We start from the raw sequence: 14,110 nt of genomic DNA, 5'->3' as shown, positions 1-14,110 counted from the left end.
TTCTCAGCTTTACAATAAACTATGTAAAACCTTTGAGTCAGAGTTTAGCATTTTGGGCTCCAGAGTATGTGAAAAACCTAACAGGCAAAATTAACTTGAGAAAAACAAGTTTATACGTATTAATGTACCTATTTCCATAAAAACCAATGGAGCATCACCGTTAATGTGAGATTTGGTTTCGTTCTTAAGGCCTCACAGAGATGATGATAAATGAAAGGAAAAACTACCAGAGCTACTTCAAGTTTCTTTGCCCATGAGGCAGAGTAACGGAGCCACCACACACCCTCACTGTCAGGGTGAAACACTCAGTCTTTTACTGTTCTTTTGCTGTACAACATATGGAAGAGACAGCATCATTATGGATGCACTTAACTCTAAATTCTCCACTTTACTTTAACATAAGTATGTGGGTAAATATGGAACATACATTACTGTCAGTGCAGGGCCACTGTCAGAATTTCACAAATTATGAGTTCCTGAAAAACAAACTATAACATTTAAATAGCGTTTCAGAATTATATGTAAAGAATAAAGTGAAGATGAAAAGATATGTAAAAAAAATACCTGTTAGCTTGTTATTGCTGTAAAACTTATCAACAATTATGGTTAAATGACAAATACTGTTTCATTGTTTTTTTTTAACTGCTGTAAGGTGTTTGAATGTCTGAAAGCCTTCAAACTGGTTCACCTGTTCTTCAAACTGGACTGGATTTTACTGGCCCACAGTTACCATTAATAACATGTCCAGACCAGTGAAGCCTCTTTGTTCTGATTTGATTAAATTATGGCTCCATTTCATAAATAAATACATAAATAAAATAAGGAAACAAATATAATTACTTTATTGTTCATTGAAAATATCATTTTTAACACAGGTTACATAGCTGGTTGTCATGTAAAAAAGAACAGCCAGTGGATTTGGAGGAGTCATTTTCCTGCTGGTGAGCCTAATAATTCTAAAAAAAAAAAATTATTTTCCACACTTGTATTTCATGAAAGACTAGAGCTCCATCTTTTATATCAGCAATTGGTATGTGTGAATTTGTGTGTTTGGGGGTAAGAAAGCAAGAGAGCAATCGGACAGATTCAAACAGACTTCTTCATACAGAATTGCACAGAGATGTGTGTGTGTTTTTATCATGCAATGTAAAAATCTGGGACAAAATGGGCCTTGGGGTGCATCAGCAGCCATCAGCCATCGCTGAAGATGAGGTTGAATCCTCTGATGAGAACTCTGGGAGGCTGTGAAACCTGGCAGCAAGCAGCCCTCTGGAAAATCCAAAGGCTTGCTGATCAAAATGCAGAGAAATAGCATCAGACAGACAGTGAAGAAAATGTTGGAGGAGAGTTTCGTTCCAAGATTTCGTATTCACTTTTTGAAAAATTAGACATCTGCTCTTACAAAATGATCAGAATTTTCACTTTTGATCAAAACGAAACATATGACAGACACTTTTCTGCTGAAATGGTAAATTGAATGTTGGGGTTCAGATATTCATGGCTTTCTCTTTTGAGTCACAACACTCAATACATCTACACACACTGTTTTTGAAAACAGTGTTTGCTTACAGGTCCTTTTTAACCTGCCGTCAGGGATCCTTGTTTGATTATTTAATGAGCCGCATCAATTACCCCCTGTGGGTGATTCAACATGGAAACAGGGTGAAATCATTTAAAGAGCAGAATGTGTGGTGACCATGGTGAAAACTTTGTCTGCCAGCTGCAGATGGAGAATACAGGAACCAGCAGATAGAAGCAGGATCGTTCATATTTTCTGTTTCTGTTAGTGATCCAGTGATTGATCAGGGAACAATAAGTGGATCTCTCAGAGTGCAGATAGAAGCAGGATCGTTCATATTTTCTGTTTCTGTTAGTGATCCAGTGATTGATAAGGGAACAATAAGTGGATCTCTCAGAGTGCAGACAGAAGCAGAATCATTCATATTTTCTGCTGTTTTTGTATGTAAATGAAACCTCCGCTGATTCAAGCGGGTGCTGAAGGGTTAACAGCTGTGGCCGTATCAGAGCTAACTAACCGGTCGCTGCAGCCGCTCGTTAACGTCAATTTACAGAAATGGATTTCAGCTCCGGCGGAGCCGACGAGCGCCCGAGCGGCCCGCACCGCGCGAGGTTGTAAAGCGAGATCAAAAGGCGCGTGGCGTACGCGGCGGCCGCCTACGTCTCGTTCCCGCGGCTGCTCTGGGCTCGGTCCTCTGAAGCGCGTGCTGCTGCTGCTGCTGCTCGGTTGCTGGCGTCAGGAGCGGCCATCCTCCGTCTGCTGTGGCTGTCGGTCCGTGCCGTCCGTTTGTGTCCTTGTATGAATGAATGAGTGAGTGTGTGTGTGTGTTCGGCAGCATCAGACACCAAACAGGCCACCGCGGGCCGGTAAGAAAGGCAGGCAGGGCAGCGAGAGGCAACCAGCGAGCGCTCGGCTAGCAGGCGTACCTGACACTGCGAGAGATGGTCACGTCCACTCCGGGGATCCTTCTGCTGCCGATGCTAACGTGTCTCCAGCACTGCGTTACCGTCCACGGTAAGTCTGCCGCTCACGGTGTGTGTCTGTGTGCGGAGGGGAAGCGGACCGAGTCCCGTGACGTTAGCTAACCTTACCGAGCTGTACACCTGTCTCGGCTGCTCCTTGAAGGAGTGACCGCGCTGTGCTACATTTCGGGCTAGTCCGCCTCAGTCTGCTCATTTCAGGGAGTCCGTGTGTGTGCTTTAAATCTGATCCTTTGAATCAAGTCCATGCTCCAGCTCGGCGTTCTCGCTCCGTGAATTGAAATGGAGATTTAAAAGGGAGGATGGAGAGGCCCGTTTGGCTTGTCTTTTATTCGTACTGCTTGTCTCATTAGTGATTCATTAGCATCACAGTGAAAATACGCAGCCGTAACGAATAAACCTGCTTCTTGGACTGGACCGGCGTTTGTCGTGTCCTGATGTCCCACCCGGCACCGCTGAGGGACTCTCCGGCGGAGGGATGGCACGGAGGTCCAGGGATTATAGTGAGCAGAACTGACACCAGGGTTGGTGATCGGTCCCGGGAGAGAGGACTGACCGCGGCCAGTCACCGGCCACAGGCCTAATGAGCAGTTACTGTCATCCAATACTCCTACTGCTGTTTGATCATCGTGGAAAAACAGGACATGGACACGAAAGTGTCCCCCAACACGCGCGCACACACGCAATGGTATATGCCACTTTGAGACATTACAAACATCAGACATAGAACCACAGCCCAAAAACTTATTGTCTCACATTGTAAGATCCCAGCATTTTTAAACGCTAAGCAAAAAGACACGGTTTGTATGAATTGTAAAATGAAGATGCCGTTCTTTGCAATGCAAAGTTTTGTTTTTGTTTTTCCTCCCCCCGCCTTAAAGGTTTGCTGAATAGATTTGTTTCAGTCATTAAGTTTAGCATAATTTCATGGGGTTTTCGGTTATTGGAATATCAGAAGTCTGAAAGGACCGTGATGCATGGTATGACAGTTTTGGGTCAGGGCTAGCTTCTGCCGTCATTCCTTTTTGGCCTAAGGTACATAAAATATGTACATAATGTTGGCATAATTTTAGTGACTCATTTAAACAGTAGTTTGCAGGGAGGTTAAATTATGAAACAGCTCAGACAGACATGGTTGTGCTTGGCTGGTGTTGTCTTGCAGTGATTCCAGTCTCTTAAATTCACACCCACCATGGAAAGTGCACTTTAAGGATGAAAGCGGTTCTCAAACAAATGATAAATGGTGAGGGGAGTGGGTTTTTTTTTTTTTTTTTTTTTTTTTTGTGGGGAAGAATTTGAAATTTGAGGTATTAAAACGTGTTTTCAAGCTCTTGTCTTCGGTTAGCATTATGAAAATTATTGGCTTTTAATTTTGAGACTAATTTTGAGAAACATGTTTACAAGATGGCTTCAAAAATTTCTGACTGAAATTTATTTATATATAGATAGATAGACCTTGAACGTACAATACATGTTTCCAGTATATAAAACTACTCTAGGGTAGTTATTCTCGTACAAAGTTGTAAGTTGACATGTCTCAACCTTGAATTTCACGTAGACAAAACAGTGACTGTTTCCTCTTTACTCTTTCTTTACACTAAGCTCTGGAGAGTTGAAACATTAAATGTCAGCTAAAAACACTGACACTGCACGGAACGAGTACTTTGGTATGGGTAACCCTGACCCTTTTCAGTTGCTGCAAGTGTTTCTGATTGGATCAAAGTGCAGGGTGTGCATTATTTTTTTTATTTTTTTTTTTCCCCTCTCAGTAAGAAAGTTAATATTTCTATGAAGCTATCTGACCAGTAACCCCAGAGAATATGCCTGTGAAGAGGCAAAACACAGGACTATGGTTTCTTGCACCTGTGTTGGTTTTAGTGGCTCTGCTTATTGCACCTAATTAGTTGCTCATTAGTGGGCCATTAATTTACTCACACCAAAGATTTTGATAGTTTTTGTGTTTCTTTAAGGTATTATTTTTGTGCAGCTGTTAAAATGAAAAACAATATTAATAAAACACAAAGCCAATGTCTTGTATCAGCAAATCCTCAGGCTCTGTCTTCCTCACGCCTCTGTTTAATGTAAATGTAGGTCAGCCTCATGTTATAAGGCAGGACTTCTATTGTAGATTTCAACTGCTCTCATCCTTTCCATGTCTACTGTGAGCACTTGGTGGCTTTGTTTCAAATGACAATGTTTCCGGATGGTTGTTGCGAGACAGGAGGAATTGAACCAGTAAGTTGTTGGGTGATCTGCTTTATCCCTGGCAATAAGTGAGGGGGTCACTAGAGCCCCAGAAACTGCATGCTCTGCTTGATTGTTTTCCAACTCTGTCTTGGTGTTAAATAAAATTGTTGGATTTACATGAGAAGTGTGGGAAAACCTGAAAATGGTCTTAATTATTATACATGCAATGAATGTTGAATGAACATTTATTCATTCCACATTATTGAGTATCTGTACAAATAGGTTCCAAACTCTTCTATAAATTCTGCACTGGATTATTCTGTGGGGGTGTGTATATTAACATGAACCAATTTCCTTTGTTTCCCCGAAGTACTTAAAGTGTACATTAAGTTTGTCACTTTACAGCTAGAAATGTGTAACAGTAGCAACTGGCCTCTATTCAAATAGTTTTTTTTTTTTTTTTTTTCTCTCTTCCCCCCCACTGTCTTGAGTGGCTTATTACTATCAAAGGACACATTTGTCTTCCCCCCATGAGAGCATGTTGGCTTTTCAAATAAGCTTCAATTTAGAATGTTTTTTTTTTTTTTTTTTTTAGGGCCTCATTGTTTTTATTTTTATTTTTTGTAAAGCACTAGAACCAGGATCTGCCAATCATGTGATAGGAATCCTCTGTGTGCAGGTTGTGCATCGCTTATAGCATTAAAACTAAGGGGACTTAAAAATACAGTAGAAACACAGCTAAGAGCTTAAAGTATCAAACTTTTTAGTTGTTGTTGCCAATTGGTTTAGCTGTGCGCAGAATATCAGGGCTCTGATCAAAGTATTTTGCAGGAATATTATCCAATAATGATTGGTGACCAATTAACTGGAGCGTCCTTGAAAAAGACGGAAAGGTTTCTGGTTTCTTAACATAAGTAGAAATCTTTTTTTCCTGACCTAAGAGTTGTAAATGATAAGCTTCCTAAATCAGTAGGATTAGTTGGTTGCAATGACTTGGAGATGCATGTAAAGTGTCTTTGTCTGGTCATTGGCTGGCTGACTTAAGGTCATCTGGGGTAGGTTTTCTTCATTTCAACATGGGAGTTTGTTGGCCACTCAGTATATGGCTTTGGATATGACACTATCAGATGGTCCTGTAGTAAATTATTATAACTTTTTTTTTTTTTTTTTAAAACAATGTTGTAATTTGTTCTGGCAGCAATATTGTGTAGCTATCTACAAGTAGAGCAAGACTGATATTGTCTCAAGGCAAAAAATGTCATAAGAGTACCCCAAAAGCACTGTATTGATGAGTAGTACTGGTAGGAAGAGAGGCATGACAGCAGTAATGCTCCTTAATTTTATGGTTATACATTTTAGAAAACTACAGTGAAAATGGCCCATTTGGCAGTTTTGGAACTTAATGAGTTATTTATTCATTCACTAATTTGCAGTTTGTACATTCTAAGTCAAACATCTTTTTAGATACACTTAAATGTTTTCACAATTCATTGATATTGTCATTAATTCACAAATCAAACATTCGAACACTGATAGAAATAATCTATTTGCTCCTATAGATACATGTTGACCACAGCCTTTAGAAAAGGACATGCCATTTGTCTGTTTCCTTCCTTCCTTTTTTTTTTTTTTTTGGTTACCATTTCAAAAAGCACCACCCAAAAAAAGTATTCTATCTGGCAGGTGGCTCCCTGCCCACATGGCTGACACCACCAGACTAGAATTCCAGTATCACTCTTTATATCTTGACAATATGCCAACAGGATTGTGACGGAATGGAAATCTATCTTTAAGCAAATGGCTGTCAGTGAGGACACAGGTCCAGTGGGGATATCTATGTAGGACCTGTGCAGAGGAGTTGATGCCTTCTGTGTCCCATATTTCAGAGGTCCTGAGAGAGTTGGTTCTGAAATCATTGTTCTCCTGTGGACACAGTTTCTTAGCAACAACGAACCAGTGTTTGTACAATATGTAGAGAGCTTAAACTTCATTCATGGTGAAATGAGCCAACAGGAAGTGGATTTAGGGTCATTTAGTGCATCTCGACAGTCACATGTTCCAATATCGTTTCCCTTCAAGATGCTTGAACAGCTGTGGATAACAACTACTTTGCTGCTGTAGTTCATCCTGTTTCTTCCGCTTGTCATTGGTGTATTGGTCCCCATCCAGTGGTGTATCTTCAGGTGAGTGAAGTCACGATTGAGGTGTTTGCTGTTCATGAACTCTAATTGGTAAAAGCACAGTGACAATGTTAGAAATGTCAAATCGCATGATATCAGATAAGCGAATGTACTTGCAGGTAACTTATGCTGGATTTAAGACCAAATCTGAGGGATTCCTGATACTGATGTTGGAATTCGTACAACTTAAATCTCAAAATGTCTTTCACCATGTACAACAAAGAATGAAGTGCTACCAGTGCACTGCCAGCACACAGAAGTAATGTTGATGGGTCTTGTCTGGCAAAATGAACACAATTGCATACAATTTAGGGATTTTTTTTTTTTTTTTTTTTTTTTTTTTTTTGGTCATCTCATGCAATAGGTGGTTGCTGCTGTGGAGACACTTAATCCAAATTAATTAGATTTAAGACATTTCATTTATGACTAAACAGCCCAGGTCTACCCTTAGCTGTTTTACACATTTACAACAGGTTCCCTGGTTGTTGGTGTCTGCTCTTGGGTACAAGAGTCTTGCTTGCTTTGATTGATTAGGTGTACAGTCAACTACCTTAACTACTTGAAAATAGTAATAGTTTCAGTGATCACGTGAGGATTCCTGTGGTCAGCTGAGAAGGTCGACATTTAAATTGCATGTGTAGCATGAATGACACATAAGTGTAACTGTGACTCTCTTTGTTCCTGCTTTTCTTCTGTGAAGTCCTGATTTCATTGTGTGCATGTCCTATGCCCATGAATGGCCACTTAGTTATAGTGTACGCTGATAAACAGAGTATGTTGTACAGGATGATTGAATGTAGATCATGGTTATTGATTCTGTGGAATACTTCAAAATTACTCCCTACCAAATTTTTGAATTGGTCCATTGTGCCTGGAAAAACCTATTATCCTGCACCCATAACCAGGTGCAGGACATGACCCAACTTAAATAGTTGTTGGGATACATGGATCAGAAGCTTTCAAAACTGTGCTTCAATTAGGGTTTTGTTTTGGCATTGATTTGTAAGCATCTTTTAATTTCCACAGCAGCTCAGAACTCAACTCACTCCATGAATGGCTCATTCTCTAGAAGCACTTAATTTAATTAGTTTTTCTTTTTTTGTTTTTCATTTTAAACAGAAAGCAAATGCTATCTCACTTGTTTCCCTCTTTTCACAAAATGTCATCCAACTCCATAGTTAGCTGTACCATTGTTGGGTATTGATGTGAACTAATAGCTGGCTGAATCACTACATTTCTGAAAATCCACAGAATACCAATTTTCTCCATGTTATGCTCACAACTAGTAGTTGAGGCTGATTATACACAACCAGATCTAATAAAACAGAGGTACTTGTTTCCTGTGGCGATGTGCTGAGTTAAGTCTCTTACAAACAAGTAGTTGTGTGTTGGATGGAATGATTTTTTCTTTTGTATTATGAGTTGTTTACATACAGCTGGTGTAGTCCTGGTTGAATGGAGGTCTGCAGGCTGTTGGTGCAGTTGGCTGTAACTTCACAGAACATCCTGTGCTGTGAAGATGTATTGTGAATTATACAAATTCTTTTTATTTATTTTTTTCTCCTGAGCCTTTAAAATCCTTCCTGTGAGACTTTACATTTTATACTACTATCCAAGGCGCGCATGTGTTTTTTTTTTTTTTTTTTTTTTTTTTTTTTTTTTAAATGAGGTGACAAGAGCCTGATTCTGCAAATGTCAATTGACTGCAAAATACAAAATGTATATCAGATCATCTGGTCAGGTTGAAAATATAATGGAAGTTCTTAATCATGTTGCTGCCACAATGACAAGCTCCTCATGTTTAGATCAAATCAGTGAAGGGGGCGGGGTCTCTCCTTAAGGAGCTGCTGACCCACTTAAAGTACTTTACTTCATTACATGTTTCTGTGACTCTACAGCTTTTTTTTTTTTTTTTTCCCACCTAATGAAAAGAATATTTTGTAAATGACTGCTAGTTGTTTGGCCCCAATTTTCTATTTTTATTTTTATTGCTCACCCCCTGGAAGATAGTTGACCTCTCATTCACAATGATGCAGTTGGAGTTGTGGCCTCTCTTTCTCTTTTTCTTTGCTCCAGTTACCCACCTGGACACACAGTCCAAATGAAAGCGCACATCAAGGTCAGTGTTATTTTAAGACCTGAAGTTGTCGCCATATCTAGTGCAACTGCACACTGAAATGCAAGCACTGCTTTCAGGAAGAGTCTGGAGATATTTTTAAATTTTATTGTGTTGAATGGGAAATTCATCAGAACACTTTTTTTTTTTTTTTTCCTTTAGTCTTGCATCATCAACAAATCTTATTTGGGATTCTTTTAATTTGCAATAAAATGTTAAGTATGCTGTGATGAGCAAGTGTAATGCATGCCTGAGTTTGTGCTCAAAAAGGTTTAGATTAAATTGACAAAGCTACCAACATACTGGCCGTCCCCAGTAAAATGTTGGCATCACAGCTGTTTTGCATTTCTAATTGCTTTTTCATATTTGCTCAATTTTTGATCAGTGGTTACACAGTTCTTATCCAGTTGACATTTTCAGAATCATGACGTTTAGTACTTAACTCAAGTATTCATGGCACTTCATCGTCAGCTGCAATGCAAACAAATGTGGGTCCACGCTGTATGCACACAATTTATGGAAGGATTTTCTCATTCATTGTGATTAAAGAAGTAAAACTTGTGTAAAATCCATCATGAACTACTGCCATATCGCCACAAATGGCACAGTGGTGGTGGCCCTCAATGCCAACTGTTAAACAATTTGTATTTTACAATTTATGAACAACATTACTACGCTGTAGGGGAGCCCTGTTAGGCTGAAACAAATCCGTATCTAATTAAACAGCAAAGGGTTATTATGAGGCTATGTGAGACTATAAATGCCTTGCTTTCTTTCATAGCAGCTCTGTCTTCCTCTGTAGGCACTAAGACAGAATGTGAGGCCAGCCAGTTTCAGTGTGGAAACGGTCGCTGCATCCCGTCCGTCTGGCAGTGTGATGGCGATGAGGACTGCACCGACGGCAGTGACGAGAACTCGTGTGGTGAGGAAACGAATGCATGCTGATGGCCAGCCTGTGTTCAGTAAAATTGCCATTTGTAAAATTTTAAAAGCAAAGTTTTTCTCCCCACCTCTTTACAAGATAGTTGCTCGTCACTTCTGCATGTTTCTATTACTCTTTAAATGAGACTAGTTGTAATTTCTTTAAATATGAACAGTGATGGATATCCCGCATATTATACAGGTATCTTATCCCTCTGACTACTGAGCCTTATGACTGAACTGCCTTGTCTGTCTTGTTAATCTGAGTTTGGTACTCTGTACTCCAATATTGCAGTATGTGGGCTCAAATGTACTGACTTTTGATTGGGGGGTATAATTTTTTATTTTTTATTTTTTTGGCTTACAATTAAGCAGTTTTAACTCTTTCAAATAGCCATTTTTCAGTTTTGCTGTTAATCCATAGCTTATGTCAGTGTTAGAAATATTTACTCACCAGTCTATTAGAGCTTGAGTTCAATATCAAACTTAATTTCTTCTTCCAGCCAACATACCGTATCTCTCCAAAGGTGGAAAACGACATCAATGTTTTGCCATTGTCTTTTTCCCCACTGTAGCTTGCATCCTAACTAGTTAGCCCCATCTCATTACTTTCTGATAGTGAACATTAGCCATCTATCAGTCCTGAAGATCCAGGTTCATTACAATCTCTTTGAATTAGAAAGAACAACCAACACCACATGGTTACAGATAATCCCTTTATCTACCAAAATAAACATTTAGTCAATCATGGTGGAAAGGGAGTCTGAGTGGTGTCTTGAAAGGTCTCACACAGGTTCTAGATTACCCATTTATTGGCACCAGTCGTGTCTGTCTCTGTCTGTGTGTCTCTTTGCCTCTGCCAGTACATTTGGAAAGGGGTTTCTAAGACTTTTAAACTCCCTTTCCTTCACACCACCTGTGCTACATTGATCAGAAGCTACATCAACAAGTTGGAGAATTTTTAAGATCTGAATCACTACTTCATCTAACTTCAGTATGAGATAAATACTGACGCATGTTACCACCACATGTAGATTGATACTACTGACAAGTTCCTCTGTCTCATGTTCTCAATTCACATTTGCCCTTCTCAGAGATGTTACATGTGATGTCATATGTTAACTTGGCCCAACTATAAACCTTCCCAGTGTCCTTTGGGACACAGTGACCTGGTGATGGAAGATAGCAGATAGAGCAGAGCCAAATTTGGATACAACAGAAGTGTGTGTCGCCTGCCTGCCCCCCCCCCAACATTTTTTTTTTTTTTTTTTTTTGGGTCGTCACTCATCTATCTGGGTCATATGGCACTGGGAGGTAATAAAAACTGAGTAAGAGAGAGGAATGGAGAAAAGGGTTGCGAGATTAAAGGTATTGCTGATTGGTCCATTACAATGTGACGCTGTGCACATAGACCATTTAATTTTTAAAGACATCACTGTTGGCACCATTCGACTTTCAGATGGTGTCAGGCCTTCAGCCAGTTTATTTTTTTTTTGTTTAGTCTATTGCTTACCCTAGAGGAAACTATTTGTCGGAAGATGCAGATTTGTTTAATTTATATTGTCACAGGAGAACGTACAGTGAAATGCAACACTTCCTGCAGTTGTTTGAAAAATAAAATCCTAGCATAATTGGGAAGGATTGTCCTTTAAGGATCTATAACACAATGTAATGAGCTGAAATATGTGCAGCAAATGTTCATTTCTTTGGTTAATTTGTTACATTGCCAAAAAGTAAACTGAGGTACCTAAATATTAATAAATGATTTTAAAAGAATCCTACAACTTAATTCTTTGTCAGGACAATGTCACAACTTTGGTTTCTTTTAAGAACTTACAGTATTTTGCACTTCTTCGTAATGAATCATCCATGTTCTCTCCCACTCCAGTTAAAAAGACATGTGCAGAGGTGGACTTTGTGTGTCAGAACGGCCAGTGTGTTCCAAAGAGGTGGAACTGTGATGGGGAGCCAGACTGTGAGGATGGGTCGGACGAGAGCTTAGAAATCTGCCGTGAGTACAGATTCCCTCTCTGAATTTCACATTAAATAACTTGATCATATTTCTTTCCTGAAATGTGTTGGTAAGAGGTGTTTTTTTTTTTTTTTTTTTTTTTTTTTTGGGGGGGGGGGGGGGTCTGTCCCTCATACCCAAACCCCCTCCAAGACAGCTTTAACTGTAGTGTAAACCCTTTGTTGGAAATCCTTGTTGGGTTATTTTTAGTCAACTACAAAACTGGGCACTGAAGTCTCATTTTAGTCTGAAAGCATTGTGTGTGTTTTTTTTTTTTTTTTTTTTTTTTAATTCCCCCGTCGGCAGTTTATAATGGATATTTCAGTCATTGGCTCATTCCTTGTCATTATGGTCAAGATTGCATCCATCAGACATGTGGTCCTTGCTTTGCTCATCGTGAGCTGTCAGCTAGTCTATTCTCAGAACAGCTGCACTGGTAGAAAATTTGGAATGATTATTCAACTCTTAAGATTTGGTGCATGGTTTGCACACAGGTGACTGACAAAATTTTTCTGTTCTTGTGAAGCCAAGATAATTTAAGAAACGTGGTTGATTACTGAGTCTGCTGGACCAATGGAGTGTTACACATGGCTTTTTTTTTTTTTTTTAAACTTTAAAACCATCAGTGTTGCTGGGACAGCTGTTACTAGGACTGCACAATTAATTGAATTTTAATCACGACTTTGGCTTCCCATGATCAAATTTGCGTGATTGAGTGATATTTAAAATGCGTCATACTGTTCACAGAATGCTCCGTATCATAGGCTTTTTTCTCACAGCCAATCTAGTGCTCCTCAGAGTGATAGAAAACCTTCTTTTAGCCTCTGTCGCACCATAACCCACTGACTGATCACGTGACTCAATGAGCCAATCAGAGCTGTTCCCTGCATCACCACAAAGCTTAGTTTCTAGATGTATTACTAGTCGACAGTCACTGAGGGCAGAGTAACAGTGACCGTGGGGAAAGCTCCGCAGTAGATGGCAGTTGCTGGTCAGAAGATGACAAACTATTTTAAGAAAGAAAACAAAAATGTGGCTGATGGGCTTGGTCGAGAATCGGATTGTCATCCATTGTGTGGAAGCATTTAGCCTTCAAGGCAAGTGACACAAAACAATGAACAGGCCATGTGCAGTTTTCTTTGTTTTATTTACTTTTATTTATTCTTTAAGGAGAAGCACTGAATTTTGATGAATAAGACCTATTTTATTTTGATGCGTGTATTTGTACATTAGCAGGAATGTAGCACCATATGGATGTGAAAGCAGTTATACAAGCCTATATTGACAAGTGCAGCTTATATATGTACAAAACTGTTTTTCTTTTTAAATTTAGTGGGTGTGGCTTATATTCAGGTGCGCTCTATAGTCCAGAAATCTCGGTACATAAAAAATTTTAGAGCATTTATCAAGCCAAATTTTTGTTGGAACATGAGCGTAAACTTAAATAAAATAAATACATCAATTAAACTGAAAATTATAAAATGTATAAAAAAATCATAGCAGTGCTGCAAACACGAGCAAAATTTGTTTAGTTTAATGAAAATGTATGACACTTGACACAGGACGTCTGAAGTGCATTCTAACCTTTTGTTTTCTGCAACTTTATGCATTCTACACATGTAGCACATTCCACCACACCAATAGCACGGGGCTGCCCACGGACGTGCCTTAAATTGGAGCTACTAAACAGATATCAACCGATGCCAATATACTAAAAAAATGGCAATAACCTAGTCGATACACTGATTTCATCTTTGTGCAGTGTCAGGAAGACAAGAGTTAGGTGGACCAGCCAATGCTGAATGAGTCTAAAGAAAAGGGTGGAAATAGCCATTGTAGGATATTAATTCAGGGGGAAGATAAACCAAGGGTAATAACCGATACTTTGATCACTTCCTTTAGTTAAGCTGAATACCACTTTGCTGATAAAATGCATGATTAACTGGGAATCTTCTCGTGCCAGAGATTTAGGTATAGCTGGCAGGCAATCTTGGTATAGCTGAATCAGACACTTAAAAAAACAAAATAAAAAACATGACCTATAAATATGGGTTGTGGAAAAGCCATTAGTGCAGCAGCCTGTTTATAGTAAAATTACCTTTAATCGATATTAAGCACACAGAAAAAATGGCTTTTTGGATACTGTTAAAGTAAATGTTACTGAGCTAGATGTTATTTGCAAATTACCAAAGCCAG

General features: G+C 39.2%; 1 protein-coding gene across 2 annotated transcripts in view; it reads left to right on the top strand.

Annotated features, from left to right (window-relative positions):
* Positions 1 to 2,086: 2,086 nt before the first annotated feature.
* Positions 2,087 to 14,110, top strand: part of vldlr (very low density lipoprotein receptor) — a 36,357-nt gene continuing 24,333 nt past the window's right edge. For both annotated transcript variants that reach the window (XM_029515399.1, XM_029515398.1), the window contains exons 1-3: positions 2,087 to 2,533; positions 9,785 to 9,904; positions 11,792 to 11,914. In XM_029515399.1, coding sequence (XP_029371259.1) covers positions 2,461 to 2,533; positions 9,785 to 9,904; positions 11,792 to 11,914 — 316 coding nt within the window. In that variant the 5' untranslated portion in view covers positions 2,087 to 2,460. The remainder of the gene's footprint in view (positions 2,534 to 9,784; positions 9,905 to 11,791; positions 11,915 to 14,110) is intronic.

This window comes from Echeneis naucrates, chromosome 12, assembly GCF_900963305.1.
Source record: "Echeneis naucrates chromosome 12, fEcheNa1.1, whole genome shotgun sequence".
Lineage (NCBI taxonomy): Eukaryota > Metazoa > Chordata > Actinopteri > Carangiformes > Echeneidae > Echeneis > Echeneis naucrates.
The sequence above is the reverse complement of the archived record's forward strand: the minus strand, read 5'-3'. Positions and strand labels throughout refer to the sequence as shown.